The 18,561-nt window shown below is 42.3% G+C and overlaps 1 protein-coding gene across 1 annotated transcript in view; it reads left to right on the top strand.

Annotated features, from left to right (window-relative positions):
• The window catches only part of col22a1 (collagen, type XXII, alpha 1), a 44,620-nt gene that overhangs the window by 21,957 nt on the left and 4,102 nt on the right, over nucleotides 1-18,561 (top strand). Inside the window, exons 24-62 of the mRNA XM_079175713.1 lie at nucleotides 62-115; nucleotides 215-268; nucleotides 404-457; nucleotides 1,548-1,601; nucleotides 1,722-1,766; nucleotides 1,856-1,918; nucleotides 2,300-2,353; nucleotides 2,512-2,553; nucleotides 2,694-2,726; nucleotides 2,904-2,957; nucleotides 3,506-3,559; nucleotides 3,645-3,698; nucleotides 3,785-3,838; nucleotides 3,981-4,034; nucleotides 4,627-4,731; nucleotides 5,389-5,433; nucleotides 5,933-6,010; nucleotides 6,110-6,145; nucleotides 6,226-6,279; nucleotides 6,603-6,647; nucleotides 6,813-6,848; nucleotides 6,949-7,062; nucleotides 7,365-7,418; nucleotides 7,692-7,745; nucleotides 7,866-7,919; nucleotides 8,068-8,121; nucleotides 8,296-8,349; nucleotides 8,490-8,543; nucleotides 8,667-8,720; nucleotides 8,811-8,855; nucleotides 10,848-10,901; nucleotides 12,100-12,153; nucleotides 12,339-12,392; nucleotides 15,658-15,729; nucleotides 15,827-15,862; nucleotides 15,953-15,997; nucleotides 16,411-16,590; nucleotides 16,702-16,768; nucleotides 18,247-18,429. Coding sequence (XP_079031839.1) covers nucleotides 62-115; nucleotides 215-268; nucleotides 404-457; nucleotides 1,548-1,601; nucleotides 1,722-1,766; nucleotides 1,856-1,918; nucleotides 2,300-2,353; nucleotides 2,512-2,553; nucleotides 2,694-2,726; nucleotides 2,904-2,957; nucleotides 3,506-3,559; nucleotides 3,645-3,698; nucleotides 3,785-3,838; nucleotides 3,981-4,034; nucleotides 4,627-4,731; nucleotides 5,389-5,433; nucleotides 5,933-6,010; nucleotides 6,110-6,145; nucleotides 6,226-6,279; nucleotides 6,603-6,647; nucleotides 6,813-6,848; nucleotides 6,949-7,062; nucleotides 7,365-7,418; nucleotides 7,692-7,745; nucleotides 7,866-7,919; nucleotides 8,068-8,121; nucleotides 8,296-8,349; nucleotides 8,490-8,543; nucleotides 8,667-8,720; nucleotides 8,811-8,855; nucleotides 10,848-10,901; nucleotides 12,100-12,153; nucleotides 12,339-12,392; nucleotides 15,658-15,729; nucleotides 15,827-15,862; nucleotides 15,953-15,997; nucleotides 16,411-16,590; nucleotides 16,702-16,768; nucleotides 18,247-18,429 — 2,404 coding nt within the window. The remainder of the gene's footprint in view (nucleotides 1-61; nucleotides 116-214; nucleotides 269-403; nucleotides 458-1,547; nucleotides 1,602-1,721; nucleotides 1,767-1,855; nucleotides 1,919-2,299; nucleotides 2,354-2,511; nucleotides 2,554-2,693; nucleotides 2,727-2,903; nucleotides 2,958-3,505; nucleotides 3,560-3,644; nucleotides 3,699-3,784; nucleotides 3,839-3,980; nucleotides 4,035-4,626; nucleotides 4,732-5,388; nucleotides 5,434-5,932; nucleotides 6,011-6,109; nucleotides 6,146-6,225; nucleotides 6,280-6,602; nucleotides 6,648-6,812; nucleotides 6,849-6,948; nucleotides 7,063-7,364; nucleotides 7,419-7,691; nucleotides 7,746-7,865; nucleotides 7,920-8,067; nucleotides 8,122-8,295; nucleotides 8,350-8,489; nucleotides 8,544-8,666; nucleotides 8,721-8,810; nucleotides 8,856-10,847; nucleotides 10,902-12,099; nucleotides 12,154-12,338; nucleotides 12,393-15,657; nucleotides 15,730-15,826; nucleotides 15,863-15,952; nucleotides 15,998-16,410; nucleotides 16,591-16,701; nucleotides 16,769-18,246; nucleotides 18,430-18,561) is intronic.

Below are 18,561 nucleotides of genomic sequence, written 5' to 3'. Positions count from 1 at the left end.
GTATATGTATGAGATGATCATCAAGTGATATACATTTTCACTGATATCTTTCATTTTGCAGGGTCCTCTGGGTCCATCTGGACCACCAGGAAGCCAAGGACACACTGGACCTCCTGTAAGTCACCAGACGCACAAATCCGGACACAATAATTCTTAAAAATTATCATTTGTTTTGGCAAGAAATGAATGAATAGCCTGTTATTTCTTTATGAAGGGTCTACCTGGTGAAATTGGATTTTCAGGCAAACATGGAGAATCTGGAAAGGCTGTGAGTCGGCCTTTTATTCTCAAATAAACCCACACATGTTGTTAGTGGTATTTTCAGTCATAGGTGTTCAAAATCTGTTGTCGTTTCTCTGTTCACGTCACTAAATGTCAACCTTTCGTCACTTGATCTTCAAAGGGTCTTCCTGGTAAAGACGGTCTGGACGGTCTTCCTGGAAATGACGGCGCTTTGGTCAGTATATTTAGAATCGTCTTTCTTTTCTTTCTTTCTTTCTGTTTTAATTTTTTCAGTGACAAAACTTACCGTGACACTTTAATTAAAGCTGTGCCAAACAAAACTCTTATGTGAACAATGGCTCACATGCTATTTGTAATGTGAAAGGAGTCAAAACCACAGAGAATTATCTCCCAAATCTGCAGCTCTGTATGCTCTGTTGTGCTCTGTAGCGTCTTTTAGCTCATTGGTTTGGTTTACTCGTTGAAATGTTGTTTCCAGCTGCAGCAGGCAGACATTTTTAGTGAAAAAGATCTGAACTGTATGCTGTTAAATAGCAGACAAAGTTAGTAACTAGCAGCTTAAGTGAACACAAAAACAAAGCCGAAAGTAAATATTGGTCTTTCGTCCATCAGATGGCCAGAGACACAACTTCAAATATATATATATATATTTATATATATCTCTTAGATATATAAATAGGCAACTGTTTGCTAACATGTTAGCCATGTCAACTTTGCAAGGCCAGCATATGTAAAATGTGTGTCGTTCAGCTCACAAGGAAACAAAAAAATATGAAAACTGCTTTATGTTCAGTCACTGTGAGCACTGCACGGCTGTTGACTTTGAGGCTTATGACTTCCAAGTCTCTAAGCTACAAGTCGTAAGATGCAAATATGGCAAATAGCTGCATTACTTATACAATTTGTGAGGTATTTGAGTGGCACGTATACTTAGACATAGAGTGCAGAATGTTGAAGAAACTAAATTTGTAAGCAAAGAGAATTTTCCTGTGAAATTCCACGAAAAATGAGGAACTAAGTGTGTTTCCAGACCTCTGATTCACTGCAAACATCTGTTTTTTCAGAGATTCATGTACGAATCGAGTGAGACAAAATGTCTGATTATCAGGCTACAACAACTAACAGTACAAGCAAACAATGAAAACCCAGCTTGTGGAATATTTAATTGACACAATGACATTGATACAGTGTCTAAACTAAGTTGTGGTGGCTTTACCTTTACTACACACGGTACGCTTTTAGCAAACACAGGTTTTTAAACAGCAACATTTGGACATCTAAATGTAAATCTTGTGTCTCTGAAGGGGCCCAGGGGAGAGCGCGGAGCAGATGGTTTTGCGGGCAAGCCCGGACCTAAGGTACTACTGTGACTTCATTATAAACCCAGAAACACAACGGACATATGCAGCGTATGCTGTAGCATGCGTGTTTTCCATATGCAAATCTGACATTTTAACGGCCGCGTGTCTCCTCCCCAGGGTGACGATGGGCCTCCCGGACCAAGAGGACCTCCGGGGGATAGAGTGAGCTCACAGCTGTTGACCTTTGTGGGTTTGATATTTTGTAATGATGCATAGTTCATCATGTCACATGTATATCTGTTTTTTTACAGGGAGCACCTGGTTCCCCAGGTCAAGCAGGTGGTGATGGAGTTAGAGGAGACAGGGGTGTTCCGGTAGGTGTGGCTTTGCTTTTTATCTTGCAACACAATGTTCATTCACACACTGGTTCACAAGATCTCCCCGTCTTGTTGGTTTAGGGTTGAATTGTGTAATATCTACAAATTGCTTTGGGACCTCTGAAGGACACTTATTTTATTGTGCAACAGAAATAATTTCTGGTCAAATAAACTCTCGTGAAATGAACTGTGCCTAATTTAGCCGGTAACCGTCAGGTTGGGCTTGGTGTCCCCAAATAACACTTTCAGACTCACTGCTCTTGAGTTCCTACTTCCAATTAGTAAAGTTCCCATATTCCTGCATTAAAGTGTAAATAGGTTCTGTGATCTGTAGAAATGTATCATCAATAATCTTGATTTTCGGCCTCTCTTCCATAGGGAGAACGAGGACAGGATGGACCACTTGGACCAAAAGGTGAAAAGGGAGACAAGGTAAATAAGGAACCAGTGTCGCATGATGTACAAGGTCAAACAAACCAAAAAGACTTCTCGCTGTGTATCCCACCGTTTTACAGCAGGTACCCTGTAGTATTAGCTCTGATGAGGTCATTAGTATGCACACAATGTGACCGTGTTGTCTCTTGCCTCAGGGTGACGTGGGAGCCAAGGGAACACCCGGCATTCCAGGAAATGTAAGTACAATTTTAGCTTTTGCTACTTTGCACTTTAGCACACTGTAAAATCACAAGCCTGCTATAAATAGGATTGAAGACGTGGAGTAACTGATACTGCTTCAGAAAGTTTCTATCTAGTGTCTGATTTTTCTTCACAGGTGGCAAATGTCATCCCTGAGCCTGGTGAACCTGTGAGTCGACTTATTTTATCACACACACACCGAATCCTCTTGTGAGATTATTGCAGTTTTAGTCGATGCTTCAAAATTCTATTTTCGTTCCGTTTATGAGGCACCTAAAAGTTTACGAGTCAAAATATCTGTTCTTCCTCGTGTCTTCCTTCACATTAACGTTGTTCCTGCCTCTAGGGGGAACCTGGAGTGAAGGGAGAGAAGGGGGAGCAAGGGAACCCAGGAGCGATTGTGAGTTTTTCTCTCCAGCTTTTTATCTTTTGCTGTCTTGTCTTCTTTCTCTCTAAATGAACAAAACTACTTTTTTTGCAATGTGCAAAAGTGTCCACTAGATGTCAGCAGAGATCAGGTATCGGTATTAGGTATATGCATTAAATCAAACTATAAGAGACGGTAATGCACTGGCCTGATTCTCTATCCTCTGCAGTTTATAGATGGACAGAATATTAGGTGGACCAGAATAGCATAATATGTTGGTATGTTTACGTTGAAGTATCCCAGGATGCAACAATTAACACACACACTTGCAAATGCTCGTATATATCTCCATTATCTCTGACTATTCAGGTGATGACGTTTTGTCACAGAATATTGTAGTAACTCTTCATACATAGATGTTATTATCTACAATCTTCACTCCACAACCCCTCATTCATTTCATATCGTCATCTCATGAGAAACGTGACGTAATCATTTTGACAAGAATATGTGGCGGTGAAATATTATTGGCACCTATTCTTACACCACGACTGTGTAAATTTATGTGCCTTCTCCTGAAGGGTCAACGAGGGTTACCTGGTGAACAAGGCTTCAAGGGACCAGCTGGACTAGCGGTAAGACGCTAGGAATCTTGTACCTCCTAGTCAGTGTTTATTATTGTCTATTTTAAGTATGTCTAATTTGGCATTTTTATTCCAGGGTCCAAAAGGTGAAACCGGACTAACGGGAGAGACGGGACGTGTCGGAGACTCTGTACGTTGTCTGTTTTAATGCCTTACACCTTTTCTCACCAAATGGGAAGATGTACTGTAGTGTAACGGCTGATGTGTTTCTCCCAGGGTCCACCTGGCATTGTTGGTCCTCCAGGTGCTCGTGGATTACCAGGGAATGTGGTAAGTCCATTCTAAACTTCTTGAGAGGACTTTAACGTGAACGTCAGTGATGCCTGCTTGTGTTTTCTGTGACTATACAATGAAATGTGATCAGTAGCCACGAATCACTTCAGCATGGAACTACCTGTTGTCTTTCTTCTAGGGCATACCGGGGATCATCGGGCCTCCCGGTCCAGGCGGACAGAGAGGAGACAAGGTCAGCCTCCTATTTTTAAAAAGCTATCGGTATATTTGTGGAAGAGGTTCTTTTGAAAGTATTCAGACTATGTTCAGAGTGAAAATAAGTCTGCAGAGAGGAGAGTGTGACCCTGTATGTCCTCCGTTACTGTTTCAGCGGAGAAGCCTTTGAATTCATTTTTTATCTTGAAGCAGCAGCAGCAGCTACACGTAGCTGTGGAGTTTCAGAACACTCCCTGCTGTCCCTCGTGGCCCGTTCACTTTCTTTGTTCGCTCTCTTTGTTTCATTTCTTTGACTTATTCCACAAGTTACTGATTTAAAAAAAAGAACAAAAGTGTGATTTGTTTCTGTTCCCATCATGTCATTGCTGTGCAGTTCACCGTTAGGGTGACTAGTGGCGGATATTTCACCCATTCCTATACCAGTGATACATTTTTCTGTACAGTGCTGTGATTATAAATAACACAACTTCAATCACAATGTATCACACAGAGAATAACATAGAAACTAGCAGAACACAATAAAGGTTTCAGGAGTATATAAGCCACCTACAGGTGGAGCTGCTGTAGCCTTGAGAGACCATTAAGTTCTGTGTAACATTTATTTTTAGGGTGAACCAGGTAAACCAGGACAATCAGGTCCCACAGGCCCACCCGGAGATGGCGGTTTGACTGGACCCCCCGGACCTCCAGGAAAGGGGAAAGATGGACAAAGTGTAAGAACATATTATTTCTGTCACGTTGTATTTATAACTTCAGTTTATACTTCAAACATTCCAGAATAATGTTTGGACTACTTTGTCTACTACTGTCTACTACTACTAAGTCAAGTGGTGTCAGGGGCATTTAAAGGGAAAGAGCCAACAAATAGATTTATGAAAAATGTTTTTTTGATGGAAATGCATGATTGTCAGTTCACTTTCAACAGGAACCTCATTAATGTGCCTGTGAACAGTCTCTTGTATTCCACATGTGTTCTGCTTGTAGCTCCCTGCCTGTAACTGACACGATACGAGCGGCTGTAAGGCAGGAAAACGAGCCTGAGTAGCACATTCTACACGCTTCTTCATCATTTTTCACCCCAGACATGTGGCCGTCCTGCTGACGAGGCAGGAGCACACAGGGGGAAAAAACATTGTTAAGACATATCGCATTAAAGCAACACAGGAGCACAGCAGATCTGGCTCACAGCAGCTCTGCTTGTTTTTTTGTTTTTACAGCTGCCAGGTGTGGCCCCGAGGCCTCGCTACACTTATGTGCATGAAGAACAGCAACTCGTGCACACTTTCACCTCTGAATTACTTATTCAGAAGATAATAATTCCTGTCTTTGAGTGGCGAGCAATTTGATTGATGTCATTTGTGGTATTACAGGGGGATCCGGGACCAAAAGGAATTCAAGGACCCCCGGGGCTAAAGGTAACTCTAAAGTTAGCATGAAACGTATGTACGTGTGTGAGAGCTTTGCAGGTTGCCTGAGTTTTTTTTTTTAATGTGTTTTTCTGGCACGGATGAGGAGAACAATTCATTTTTGTTGAAAGCAGCAAAAGCAATTTCTATGTCCACTGCACTGTGACCATTGGCGTGATAATGACCGGCTCTTTGCCTTGAAGAGCTAGATGTCAGGGCCACAGACCGGGAGAGGCTGGACAGCGGCATTTGCTGGATTTATGGTGTCAAGTCGCTCACCCTCATCACCGACGCTGTTTTGTCTTCTGAGCACCAAAATGTCAGCTGCTGATTGTATTTTTCTTATTTTTTTTTTGATCACAGATTGAAAACAGGTGGTATTTCTGGGATCAGAGGGCATCGCCGAATGTGACACTTTCTTGGCTAAGAGAGGCTCTCAGCCAAACATTACCGCTGAGCTGACATTATCTAAAGGGGTGAAGTCAATTCATTTCATTGTTTTTCTCAGGGCCAAACCGGGTCGCGAGGAGAACCAGGGTCACCCGGGGACAGGGGTTCTGCAGGAGAAGGCAAAGTGGGACAACCGGTACGAGCGTCGATGCTAACCAGTGTCACATCATTTCCTCCATTGCATTTATTTACATATTTGGAAATGTGCCACGTTTCTTTTCTTTTTTTTTTGTAGGGGCCTCCGGGAAATAATGGGGACCTTGGAGCTGCGGTAAATAATTTTCTAAAGATTGATATTGAATCTGTTTGTATAAAAGGTGTTTCTCTAATATCTGTTTATCCGGGTTCCAGGGCATCAGGGGTCTGCCAGGAGTCGCCGGTCCTCAGGGCCCAGCAGGACATAATGTGAGTCCATCAATAAATAAATGAACGAATGAATAAATGGATAAATGGATACATCATTTTATACAGTTGCATTACTATGAGATCCATGCTTCCATAGCTATGGAGACCCAAAGTGACTGTTTGCTTACTCAGACTAAAACAGCCACACACATCACATGACTGGGTCTGATCTGCCGGCCTTGATAGTCAGAATATTTTTTTTCTGTCTGTATTTTATCATAATATGATTTTTTATTTCTCATTTATGTATTTGCATATGGAGCACTTTAGGGTTCTAAAATCGTCAGAGAATGTAATTTGTTTTGCCTTTGCACCAAACGCAGGGTTTACCAGGAAGGCCGGGAGACAAGGGATCACCAGGAGATCCTGTAAGTACAGAAATTGGCAGCGAACAATCAGTATTGTCTGAGATACTGGTTTGTAATGAATGTTCTTTAGGCTGCTGAAAATGACTGGCCTGGTTTTAACATCTGGCCCAATTGATTCAGTAATTGAAGCGCTCTGGATTAACTCTTTTATTCCCCGTCTCTCAGGGGAAGGCAGCAGACCTCTCTGACCTAGATCTGAAGGTAAGGAGCATTTCCGTCCCTCTTCAGTGAGAAAAAGTCTTTTATGCTTTGATCCTGAGAGGGATCACTTCATCACAAACATGTCTCTGCCATCTTATAGGATGTTTGCTCAGACTGCCCCGCAGGTCCAGCTGGACCACCCGGTCTCCCAGGAGTCCCAGGGGACAAAGGACAACTTGGACCTCCGGGGAAAAACGGTCAAGATGGTTACCAAGTAGGACAACAGTCATTAATATCCAAACATAACCTCACCTCTGCTGTACTGTAAAGACTATGGCTCATCTTTAAACGAGTATTATAAAGTGTGTGTCTCCACCATATTAGTCCTAAGTGAGGCACGAGGTCCGTGCTCCACGTTTATCATCATCAGCCACAGTTGGCGTGACGGATGGAGAGGCTCTGTCCGCATCATTAGCTGGGCGTTCTCTGGGGGCAGCAGTGAACGATTAGAACCTGGTGCCGGCGCTCGGCCCGGTCTGCCCGGACAGAGACTGATGCTCTGCTGTGTCGTTACAGGGCCCGCCGGGAACAGCCGGAGCTCAAGGGCCCTCTGGAACCGACGGAGGAAAGGCAAGTTAGCGCACTAACTGCGCCCTTATTGCTCCCAAAGGGCCAAATGCTAATTAGTTGCCTTTGTCAACATTTTTCTTTAACCTCACAAGGTTTAGGTTAGCGCCACTAAAACAAGGTATTGAATTGTGTTTCTGAAACAACATAGCTATTGCTACATTCTCCTCCTTTGTAATAATTTAAATATCTTTGACAAATAGTTTTTCAGATGGATGCTTTCCTCTTGAAATGTGACATTTCTTAAAGTCTTTCTTTCTTTCTTTCTCACCACAGGGTATTAAAGGTGATCGAGGACCCCCAGGAGGCCCCGGAGAAAAAGGAGACAAGGTATCTATGTCGTTATGACTCATGAGTCTCACTAATTTCCTCCACTCTCTCCTTGTTTAATAAAATGTTCAGCGAAATATTGTCTGCTGTGAATCAAATTATTATTTTCTGCATTTACAGGGTCACCCAGGACCCCCCGGTCATCCAGGTACCGCTGGCTTGATGGGCACACCTGTAAGTTATTTCTTTCCACTACATGCACTCGAAATGGTCTAAATACTTTAAGCGTTTTGTAAACAGGCCCATTCGTATTGGATTTTGTCCCACACTCATTCTTTCTATTTCGGTTGACCTCCACTGACTCTGCCTCTTTCCTCTTCAGGGTAACGATGGACAGCCCGGCCCCGTCGGCCCCCCGGGGTCCCCTGGAGAAAAGGTCAGGCTGCACTCTATGTACTTTTCCCCTAAGAAACTTATTACCCATGTGTCATTACTGTACAAACCTCCTCCCTCCACCATGTAGGTCAGCCAGCCCGTGTGGTAATAGTGGCCATTCATCATTTCTTTTTCCTCCGTGACATTGACCTGTTTGTGTTTGTTTGTTTTCTAGGGCAAAGAGGGCCTCAAAGGAATCCAGGGACCACCGGGTCTTCCCGGCTTGATCGTAAGAAAAATGATTGGATGTACAGCATCATGAATATGCACACAGTTCCTGTACTGTGGTGTAAATAGTCTTGAGTTGTAAATGCAATGGTAGGTCTTAACGGTTGCAGAAAGTAAATTAAAGATTTCATTGATCTGCAGGGTCAGCTTGGGAAAATGGGAAAAGACGGCAGACCAGGTGAACCAGGAGAGTCTGTAAGTAGATGAAGATGTTCGTCAGTGATCCAAAGAGTACATGGAGCGTGAGCCACAACACATCTTGTGATAGTAAAACATGGCCAGACAATGATGCTGTAACAATTTTTGTTTTCATCTCAGGGCAAGCAAGGTGAGCCTGGACCACAAGGAAACTCGGGGCTCAGGGGACTCCCGGTAAGTCACCAGCAGTAAACGGATCTGATGAAGCCGGCTGGCAGAGCAAATTGCTGTGACTGATTCACTGCGGTCTCTTTTCCTATGCAGGGCTTTAAGGGCCACAGAGGAGAACCTGGAGGTCCAGGACCTAAGGTTAGTGCTTTTCGTGCATTTGAACAGGTCAATTTGCAAAAACCACAATGTTTTCTTTCTGAAAAAAAGACTTATTCATCTTTGGCACTATTTTCCTGCCTAATGAGCATCACCACATGTAGATGTAGCATATATTAAATAGTAGCTTTTTTTCGGTGTGGTGTTGGACTGTTTATAAGACTTGGAACTTACTCTCTTTACCTCGTCAAAGTAAATTTCACATATTGGTGAAATTTGAATCAAATGTTTGCAATGCCATGATTAATAAAAAAACACAATACTTAGGATTTCAAGAGCAAAAAGCAGTAATTTCTATTTACTTTTCCTTTGACAAGACCAAGCAGTGAAAGCTTCTACTTTTTGTGACGGCAGTGTTCAATTTAAACATTTCACCCTGAGAATGTGAGTCTGTATGGAAGAGCAGAAAACCTTCCCCTGGTGCAGTTTAGTATATGATAGGCGACAGTGTTTTTGCTCTATTTTGATGACCAGACAACAAGTCAATGGTGCTGCATGCTGGGACAGTTATTGGGATCTGATTGAGTTCTAGACTCTCTACAGGTCTAATGCAGTCAGATGTCCTCCATGAAGGTTTGACAAATAAATTTTATCACACAATGTACCACACAATTGGAATTATGTCAATTATTTTCATCAAATGACACACAAAAATGGCACATAAAAAAACACAAGACAAGGAGACACCCATGTGATCAATTTGGCAGAACATTCTCTGCTCGTATCAGTATTCTTGGATTCGAAAACTGGCACCTTCACAAAAGAACAGAGGAACATAAAATTTTGGGAAGTATAGTATAAATTATGCATTTAGAAAGATAACTGCCTTTGCTCAAGAGCCATAACTGGAACTATTAACTGCAGTTGGAATAGCTCACAGTCAGCGTTTGGCATGCCGCACTGCGATTTCAAGATGCGTCTGACACTTTTGTCTTTTTTTTGTTGAAAACACCTTCTCCGAGAGAACCGCTGCACCTGCTGCTTTGTCTCTCGCTCGGCACACACCCACAGGAAAGGTTCTGCCACAGCACCGTGACCAATAGCACGGCTCATTACAGACGACGCTGACTGAGCCGCGGCGTGGCGGGCAGCCTCTCAGCTCTGCAGCCCGCGCTGCCACACGGACATTAGACGACTTATTAGAGGAGCCGTAAAGTGTTTCCATAGACGCACCGAAAATTGCCCTTCACTGCTCATAATTACCGTCACTAAATGTCAGTCATACGGAAATGATGGTCACTATTATTCAGGAAATTGAAAGTTGACACACTGTACACAATTAGAGGTACAGATTTAGCACTGCACCTCAGTACAATGTAGAGGTGTCATAGATTCTCATGACTAACTCTGTAGATCTAAAGTCTGCCCTAAATCTGTTATTTATTGTCCTATATGAAGCAATTACTACAATTAAAGAAGCACTTGTTGGCGAAGAAAATCTTCAATCTGCAGGCTCCCTCCAACGATCCTTGTAAAATAAAATAAAAATCACACAGTGACAAAAATAGTAATCTAAGACATAAAATAGTGCAAAGTTAAAATACAGGGATAAACATACATGCATGTAAGCATCCATACAGAGACTACTGTAAGTAGAATAAGTAGTAAAAAAAGACCAACTTATGGAGCGCTAAACTGAAAAAAAGCAGTATAGGGAAATATTTAGCTGAATAATTAAAATGGATCTCAAAAGGAAACATAAGCTTTTAATGCTTATATGATAATGAGACTGGACATTGTCCAGGAAATGTAGAGGACTGTGTGGCTGGCTGGCTTACATGGAACCATCGTAAGCCGAACATTGTCAGCAAGCTTACTTTAATGAAACTCCACCTGTAACATTACATATTCTGCAGGTAATGTTAACCATGCATGTGCTGCTGAAGTGACACTGTATAAGCTCTTGTAACAGCAGCTAATCAGCCGTCAGGTTTCTCTTATTTAGTGAACTTGTTTTTCTTCTGTGCCAAACAGGGAGAAGACGGAAAGCCTGGATCATCTGGGCGCGATGGCAAACCTGGGAAAGATGTAAGTTCAACATTACACACGTGTTAATTATTGGTTAGTGTTAGTGTGTAAGTATCTAATGAACAAGTGAAATTAATTCATGTGCACTCCATAATAACGGAATAATTAAATATATCTTATTATTATTAACATTCCTATTGTAACTCTACTTTAAATGTTTTTTGTTTCCTTCATACATACCTGATACTTTCTGAGAGCGCTGTGCGCCATACTCGTCAAAATTATGAATTCCTGAAGGAAAAATGCAATTTAGTATTTTCAATCTGCAGTTCCCTCAATATTTATCTCCTTTACACACACACACACACACACACACACACACACACACACACACACACACACACACACACACACACAGAAACAAATAGGTGCAATAAAGTGACTGCATTCAGTATACTACAATACAGAGAACTAACTTTAAAAACGCCTCTAGCTTTCACTCATGCATTTTCATTATAACAGTAATACACATGCCCCCACAGAAGATGTTTGTCTTCCCTATTAAAATCCGATCTGCCGTTCCTTTCTGTGCAGCGTCCCTTCCTGGCTGCGTCACAATGAGAATAATCTTTGTTGCTGCCTGGAACCAATCCTCCATTGATTGAGAGAATGCAGACAAAACTCCTGAGATTAAAAAAACGGTTTTGGACAGAACGCGAAGTTTCCAGCAGAATATTTAATCACGTCTCTATAATACGAGAGCTTCATTAGCAGCAGAGTACGTTTATGAGCCGCAGCAGCTTTTGATCCTTTGACACAATTTTATGCAATTCATCTTCACCAAATGACAAACTGAAATCCATTTCATGCACACAGTTAAAGGCTGCAGCTATTTTATTCCCCCATTTGTCTAGACGCAGGATGTAACACTTCACACACACACACACACACACACACACACACACTCACGCTTTTGAACTCATCCTCTAGCTGTGGGGCTTGGAGATGGATTATTCTCACAGTAGATCTTCTAAAGTAAGAATATTTTCCTCACCTACATACTCCTTCCACACAAAAAAGGAAGGACTTCAGATTTAGCTCGCTGCTACAGCAGAGGCTGTTTTCCAATAAGATGAAAGTGATCAAGCCTGCGGTTTCTTCTCAGCATGCCGTGGAGATGATACAGGGTTCTTTCTGTTCCCTCTTTTTCAGCATGTGAAAGCCATAATATAACGGGTCTATTTTGTTGTTATGGCAGGGCTCTATGGGACCTCCAGGCAGAGAAGGGCTTAGTGGACCAAGAGGAGAGGCGGTGAGTCATTTTCAATCACTCGCAGGGCCGTCTGACACAAACAGAAGAACGAAGCAGCCCGGTGTCAAGCAGACAGATAGATATGGACATGAAGAGGCACTCAAGTCGTTCCTCTCGCTGTCCTTCAACATCAATTTTCTCATCCTGTGTCCCCCCCCCCCCCCCCCCCCCCCTTTGCATCCCAGGGCAAGCCAGGTGAACCAGGGCCATCAGGAAAATCAGGTCTCCCTGGAACTCCGGTGAGTTATCTATTTAGTACATTATCTTTAAAACAACAATTGGATGACTAACGGTGCAAACAAACAATAGTGAAACAGCGAAACACTTCACCACAACACTCGGTACAAACAACGTTCTTTGTTACACAGAGTGAACACATTTAAAGGAGAAGGGCAGTGAATAGCATAGATAAGAGGAATTAGGAAAAAAGTAGCATTTTCATTGCTAAGTGTGCAAGCAGGGATGTAAATGAAGGCGAGAGGAGGGTGTTGAAGTATTTCTAGAAGAGATGATCTGTCAGATTGTGAAGGAAGATTTGAGTAAATGTTGCGCTGACCAGGGTGGGAACATCTCTTTCCCCTTGATGAGTTTAAGGGAGTTGACATATCAGAGCACAGATTGCAATTACGTTGATGGAAAAATGAACCAATTCCAAGGGTAAATATTTTCAAATATCAATAAATAAAATAAAGAGTTGCCATTGAACAGCAGATTTAGCACATTTTCTCCCAGTGTTGGTATAACATAAGAGCAAGGCAATCTGTATTTTGCTTGAGAAAATAGACATCTACTTTCCATATTCATAACAGAGTTTCCTTTTATTGATAAATGTAAATTTGAGCTTAATTATCATCCCAACTCTGTATACGTGACATCGGTTGTTAAAGGGGAACTCTACTACTACAGTATTCAAAGCCTTTTGTGTTTGGTTTTGACGAGGAATTGAAAAAGACGACATTTCTGCTGCATTGATTTAGGTCTGCGATGCTGAATCTGTAGAGTAGTTTTAGACAGAGGAGGAGTCGGTCCCTGTCTAACTCGCAGTGTTGTAGACATGTGTTAAAGCCCAAATTAAACTCTGTAACAAGCGAGGCCCATCACTTGCAATGGGTACGGATACAGTCTGAGGTAGAGATGGACCGATCGAAACCAGCCCGGAGCCTTTAACAGGAGAAATGGAAGAAACCTCAGGAAGAGCAATTAAAGACGGGATCCCTCTCCCAGGACGGACAGAATACACCAACAAAATAAAATCACAGTATAGACAATCCATATGACAAAATGAAATGTTCAAATGAACATATACCAAACAAAACTACAGTTTATATTTCTGAATCATATGAATTGTGTGTAAAAGGATAACATATAGAATTTGTACACTGACTTCAAGATGGTTGAAATTACTTTTTGGGACACTGGTAAAAAAAAAGTTATTCTGGAGCCTTGCTGCCAATTTTAGGTCTCGCAATCGGTGCATTTCTAGTCCTAGGTAAGAACCCAAAAGCAGACACAAGGAGTTGGCAGGTAGGATGGGTTTACCTTGGTTAAGATGAGGCTTAAAGTCAGCATCGATCAGGTGACTGGGTTCGGGAGCGAACCACAGATTCCCAGCCTACACGTACCGTGTGGTCCAGGTACGTCTGCGATGGTTCAGGACGGCTCTACTTTGAAACGAGCGAGTGTTTGAGTCCCCGTAGTTCATATTAAGCTAATGTTAGAATATTTTTATGCGACTCGTAAAAAATATGAAGCTTTGCACTTAACTGCCACGGTAAAATGTCATTTTAAAGAGCTGTCCCAGTCCTTATAAAGCTTTTGGAGCCCGTGTACTAATTTGGCTGAGCGCGAAGATGAGGCTAATTAAAGTCAGCGAGGGTTCGGTGATTACAGGGTTTATAGGCTAACACTGGCACTTGGGCCTGGAGATGAGGAGGCAGAGGTCACTATAACAGATATGTCACAGATATAAAATGTAGACGGAGATAGTGAGACCTGTGAGTGAGGAGAATTCTTAATTTGATGTCTTGCTATCATTCGCAAACAAAATGTGTTCTGGACAGAAATAGACGGAGCTGCACACTGGTCCGTGGGCTGGAGGACGGTTTCTTGGGAGAAGGAGTAACCGTTGCTAACTCGAGGGCAGACGATATGCAGCCGGCTATCAGAGAGGAGTGCATGATATCAGTCAGCAGGGGGAGCAGATTACCAGAAATAGCCTGGAGGAGGTGAGGAGGGCAGGAGCCAGATGCAGAAAGGGTCGGGAGAGGAGGAAGAGAGTGGTTTCAGTGCAGGGTGAAGCTGTGTAGAGGCAGGATCTGATATTTCCAAAAGTGTTATCAGACGGACAAATTTGCCACACAGAGAGAGGATGATGCAGTGAGTGGAAAAAGGCAGAAGAGATAGAGTGTGTGTGTGTGTGTGTGTGTGTGTGTTCAACAATAATAAGAAAAGTGGAGATAAAAAAAGAGAAAGTGAAACATTCTGCAAGCATTAATAAACTCCTTCCAACCAATGTAAGTCAAGTTTATATGTAAAGCAGCCCAAGATCACAAATTTGCCTTCGGGGGCTTTACAATCTGTACAGCTTACGTCACCATATGTCCTTTATGACGCCCCCCCCCCCCCTTCGGATAAGGAAACACTCTCTAAACAAACCCTCTAACAGGGAAAAATGGAAGAAACCTCAGGATTAGCAACTGAAGAGGGATCCCTCTCCCACGAGGGACAGACGCGCAACAGATGTCATGTACAAAAATAGACCAACATAATAATAAAATCACAGTATAGGCAATCCGTATGACAGGACGATACGTAGAATGTGAACAGATACAACAGATGAATCTCAGCTTTCAGGGGTCGCTCGTAGAGCAAGAGCCTGAGGCACAAGAGCTCCTCTCAACCATGAAACCTGGACAGAAGACAGGTTTTACAAACACACAAGAAGCTCAAAAAGAAGCATATTTATATTGTTCTTGTAGCTTTATGTTATACATTGAAACTGAGAACAACCCTGTGAGTCTGGGGAGCAATAGGAGCCCTCTATTTTGAGAGCAGAGCTTCCTGATTGGAGTATAAGGTTAAAGGAGACGAGACAGACAGGAAGTGGCGTGTTCATTTACAATATTCACAATCAATCACCTTAAAGTCTGATCTGACATGGACCGGTGACGTGAAGGGAAGCTGAAACTGTTGTAATATTGCCAAACTTTCTAGTTTTATTAGGCTAACTCTGCTTTAGTTCAAATCACTCTGTGGTTGCCATCACCTGCTGTTCTTCAGGCCTCCATGTGCCCTGTAAATATGGATATTAAACTGTTCAAGCTGGCATGTCTCACCGCAAGATTGCTTTATGAGATTTTTATCCGGGGCACTGCTGCATGTTGATAAGAAGCAAAATATTAATCCTGACTGAATCCACAGTAATGAGCGAGGCTTTTAGAGTACAAGTTCAGTATGCCATGTGTGTGCCGTGTGACGAGCGGCCATGTCTCTGCTGTCCCACAGGGTCTTAGAGGAGACAAGGGAGAGGCCGGCAACCCAGGATTACCAGGCTTTAGTGGGCCTAAAGGCCCCGCGGTGAGTGGTAGATTTGTAACATTTTTATTCCAAGATTATTTGCAGCTTACAAATATGACCGGCTGTGGGTAATGTTGACTTTTATCTGGATTTCCAGGGTCCACCTGGTCCGATCGGTCCAGAAGGTAAACAGGTAAGGACCTCATCGAACCAATGCTGACATACTATAATATAATACATACAGATTTCTTGCTCACATCCACTGTTTTTGGTGTTTTTTTAGGGGATGCCAGGCAGAGTTGGTGATCGTGGCCTCAAAGGAGAGAAGGCGAGTTCTAGAGAAGCAAAATGATAATGTGCTCCTAATAGATACAAACCTGTCACCGGATTGACACAACTGAGCAAATGATTCATAACACACAGACATCATAACTCACACTGCTACAAGTTGTGGAGTTCAAATCTCTGATCCATTCAGAAAAAATGTCCCTGATGGATGTTTGGAGAACAAAAAAAGTGCCTTTAGAATTTCACAATCATAATTATCAGATTCTGACTTTTTAAGAGAAGATGCTTAATGTATACAAATATATATATATGAGGAGTTTAAATGGCAGAAATTGTCTACATTGCTTCATTCTGTGATAAATGGTTAATTAACAGTAATTATTATAATTATAATCCAGTTATTTTGGAGGTTCTTCAAGTCTGAAAATGTACAATTGCTGTCATCTGATCCAGGGAGATTCAGGTGTGAAGGGAGATAAAGGACAATCAGGAGATCCAGGCATGCCTGGAAACCCTGGACCCCCCGGCAGAAAGGGCCACACGGGGATGATGGGCATGTCTGGACCACCAGGAGAATTAGGAGGTCCGGGGCCACAAGGAACTTCAGGAAATCCCGGCCTTCCAGGCCAAAGAGTGAGTCATAGCCCTGAAAGCTTTGTTGTTGATGCCACAAAAATATTCACAGATTATTTATATTCAGGCATCAATAATTGAGTTAATGATTTACCATATCTCATGTCTCAGGGAGAGTCGGTATCACTGGAGCAGATGAGACGACTCATCCAGGAGGAGCTGGCGAAACAATTAGATGGTGAGGAGGCGATTTCTCTTTGTCTGTCACCTTTCCATGTCGACCTCAAGATAACCTTAACAGAGTAGTTTGAAATTTAAGTAATAATAATAATAATTTGTGTAGCACATTGCATGCAAAGATGCAGCCAAAAGGGTTTCGCAAAACGGGTAAACAAAACAAAAACAATACATGAAAACCACCCACTGCATAGTTTTGAAAAATGCACAACAAAAAGTGGGCCTGAGCAGGGGTGAGGGGGGGGGTGAGGGGATGGGGAGTGCTGGATGTGTGAGGCAGGAGTTCCTCAGTGGGTGTCTTTCATGACATGGATAAATCCCGACCGTTTGAGTCTAAGTCAGCATTGTTCTGCAAAGTACAGCGTTGATCTGTAACAGTAGATGGCGCGTTGAGCCATTTTCAAACCCATGAAATACAGATTTTAATACATTTGTAAAAAAAATGTCAATATTAAGACCAGCGTTGATCATGTTATATTCAGTTTACAGCTCAAAAGGATGGTTTACGTGTGCCTCTTTATCATTAAAGTTAACCCACATTAAAAGCCAAATCAAAGAGAATAAGTCTAAGATCTAAAGGGAGAGAGTTCCACAGTTTTATTGTTGGAACATAAAATGAGATGCAGTCTCTGTTTTGTTTTTTTGTATCGATCATAATGATTCTGGTTGCGGTCTGAATTAATTGTGACCTTACGAGATGATTTTTGGTTTTCTGCTAATTTCTTAAAAAAGTGTATTCCTCAAAAGAGCTGTTGTGTTGAACAGAGATACACACTTGTGTGTCGTTAGCATAATAGTGATGTCTGACATTATGGTGACTAATGATGTTGCCCAGAGGGAAAAAAAGAATAGGACCAAAACGCTTCCTTGAGGAACTCCATATTCAACATCAAATGTCTGTGAGATTAAGTTACCTAAACTAACGAAACAAGTATGAGGGAAACCTGTCAAACTCTGTGCCAGAGCTACCCATTCCATGATCAACGGTATCAAATGCAGTGCTCAAATCGAGTACAAAGACTAGTTTGAATCACTCAATATTCCTAAATCATTTACTTCCTTTAATAACACCGTTCCAGCGCTATCGCTGCTCCCATAGTTAGCTGGAGTTTATCTGATATATTACTATTATTCAGATGATCATGTAGTTGCTGATATACAATCTTCTCTGTGTCTTCTAAAAAAAATGACTGTTTGAGATGTCTAGAAGGCTTCTTAAGCGGTTTAAGAGGTTTCACCAAAGCTGTTTTTAAAGCAGAGATATTGATTATTCCTGTGAGAGAGGAACAGGAAGCTGGACTGGAACAGTTTGGTAGGAATACTAAAGGATAGCATATGTAGAGCTTCACCCAACGGATAGGGCCTAAATAGTTGGTGAGACTATATTTCTGAAAGTAGATATAATGGTGTCATTTATGTTCCTAAAATGTATCTAAATTCATGAAAGTGTGAGCAAATAACTTTTGCTTTTGTGTCCAGCCAAAATGGCTTACCTCATGGCTCAGTTCCAGCCAGCCCATGTGAAGAGCACAGCTGGCCGTCCAGGAGCTCCAGGCCCTTCAGGTAAGGACGGCAGTTCTGGACGACCTGGCCCCCCCGGAGAGCCTGGTATGCCCGGACAAAATGGCGGAGAAGGATCCAGGGGACCCATGGGCCCTAAAGGTAGGACAGAGACTTTTGGCAGTATTATTACGTCCTGTGCATGTCCTTTTTGAATGTGTTTTTGTTCCTTTACTATTTCCACAGTGTTTACTACTTTCCAATTCTCAGATTGGTCCAACTTGATGCCTCCAA

Source organism: Pholis gunnellus, assembly GCF_910591455.1.
Source record: "Pholis gunnellus genome assembly, chromosome: 16".
NCBI lineage: Eukaryota > Metazoa > Chordata > Actinopteri > Perciformes > Pholidae > Pholis > Pholis gunnellus.
The sequence above is the reverse complement of the archived record's forward strand: the minus strand, read 5'-3'. Positions and strand labels throughout refer to the sequence as shown.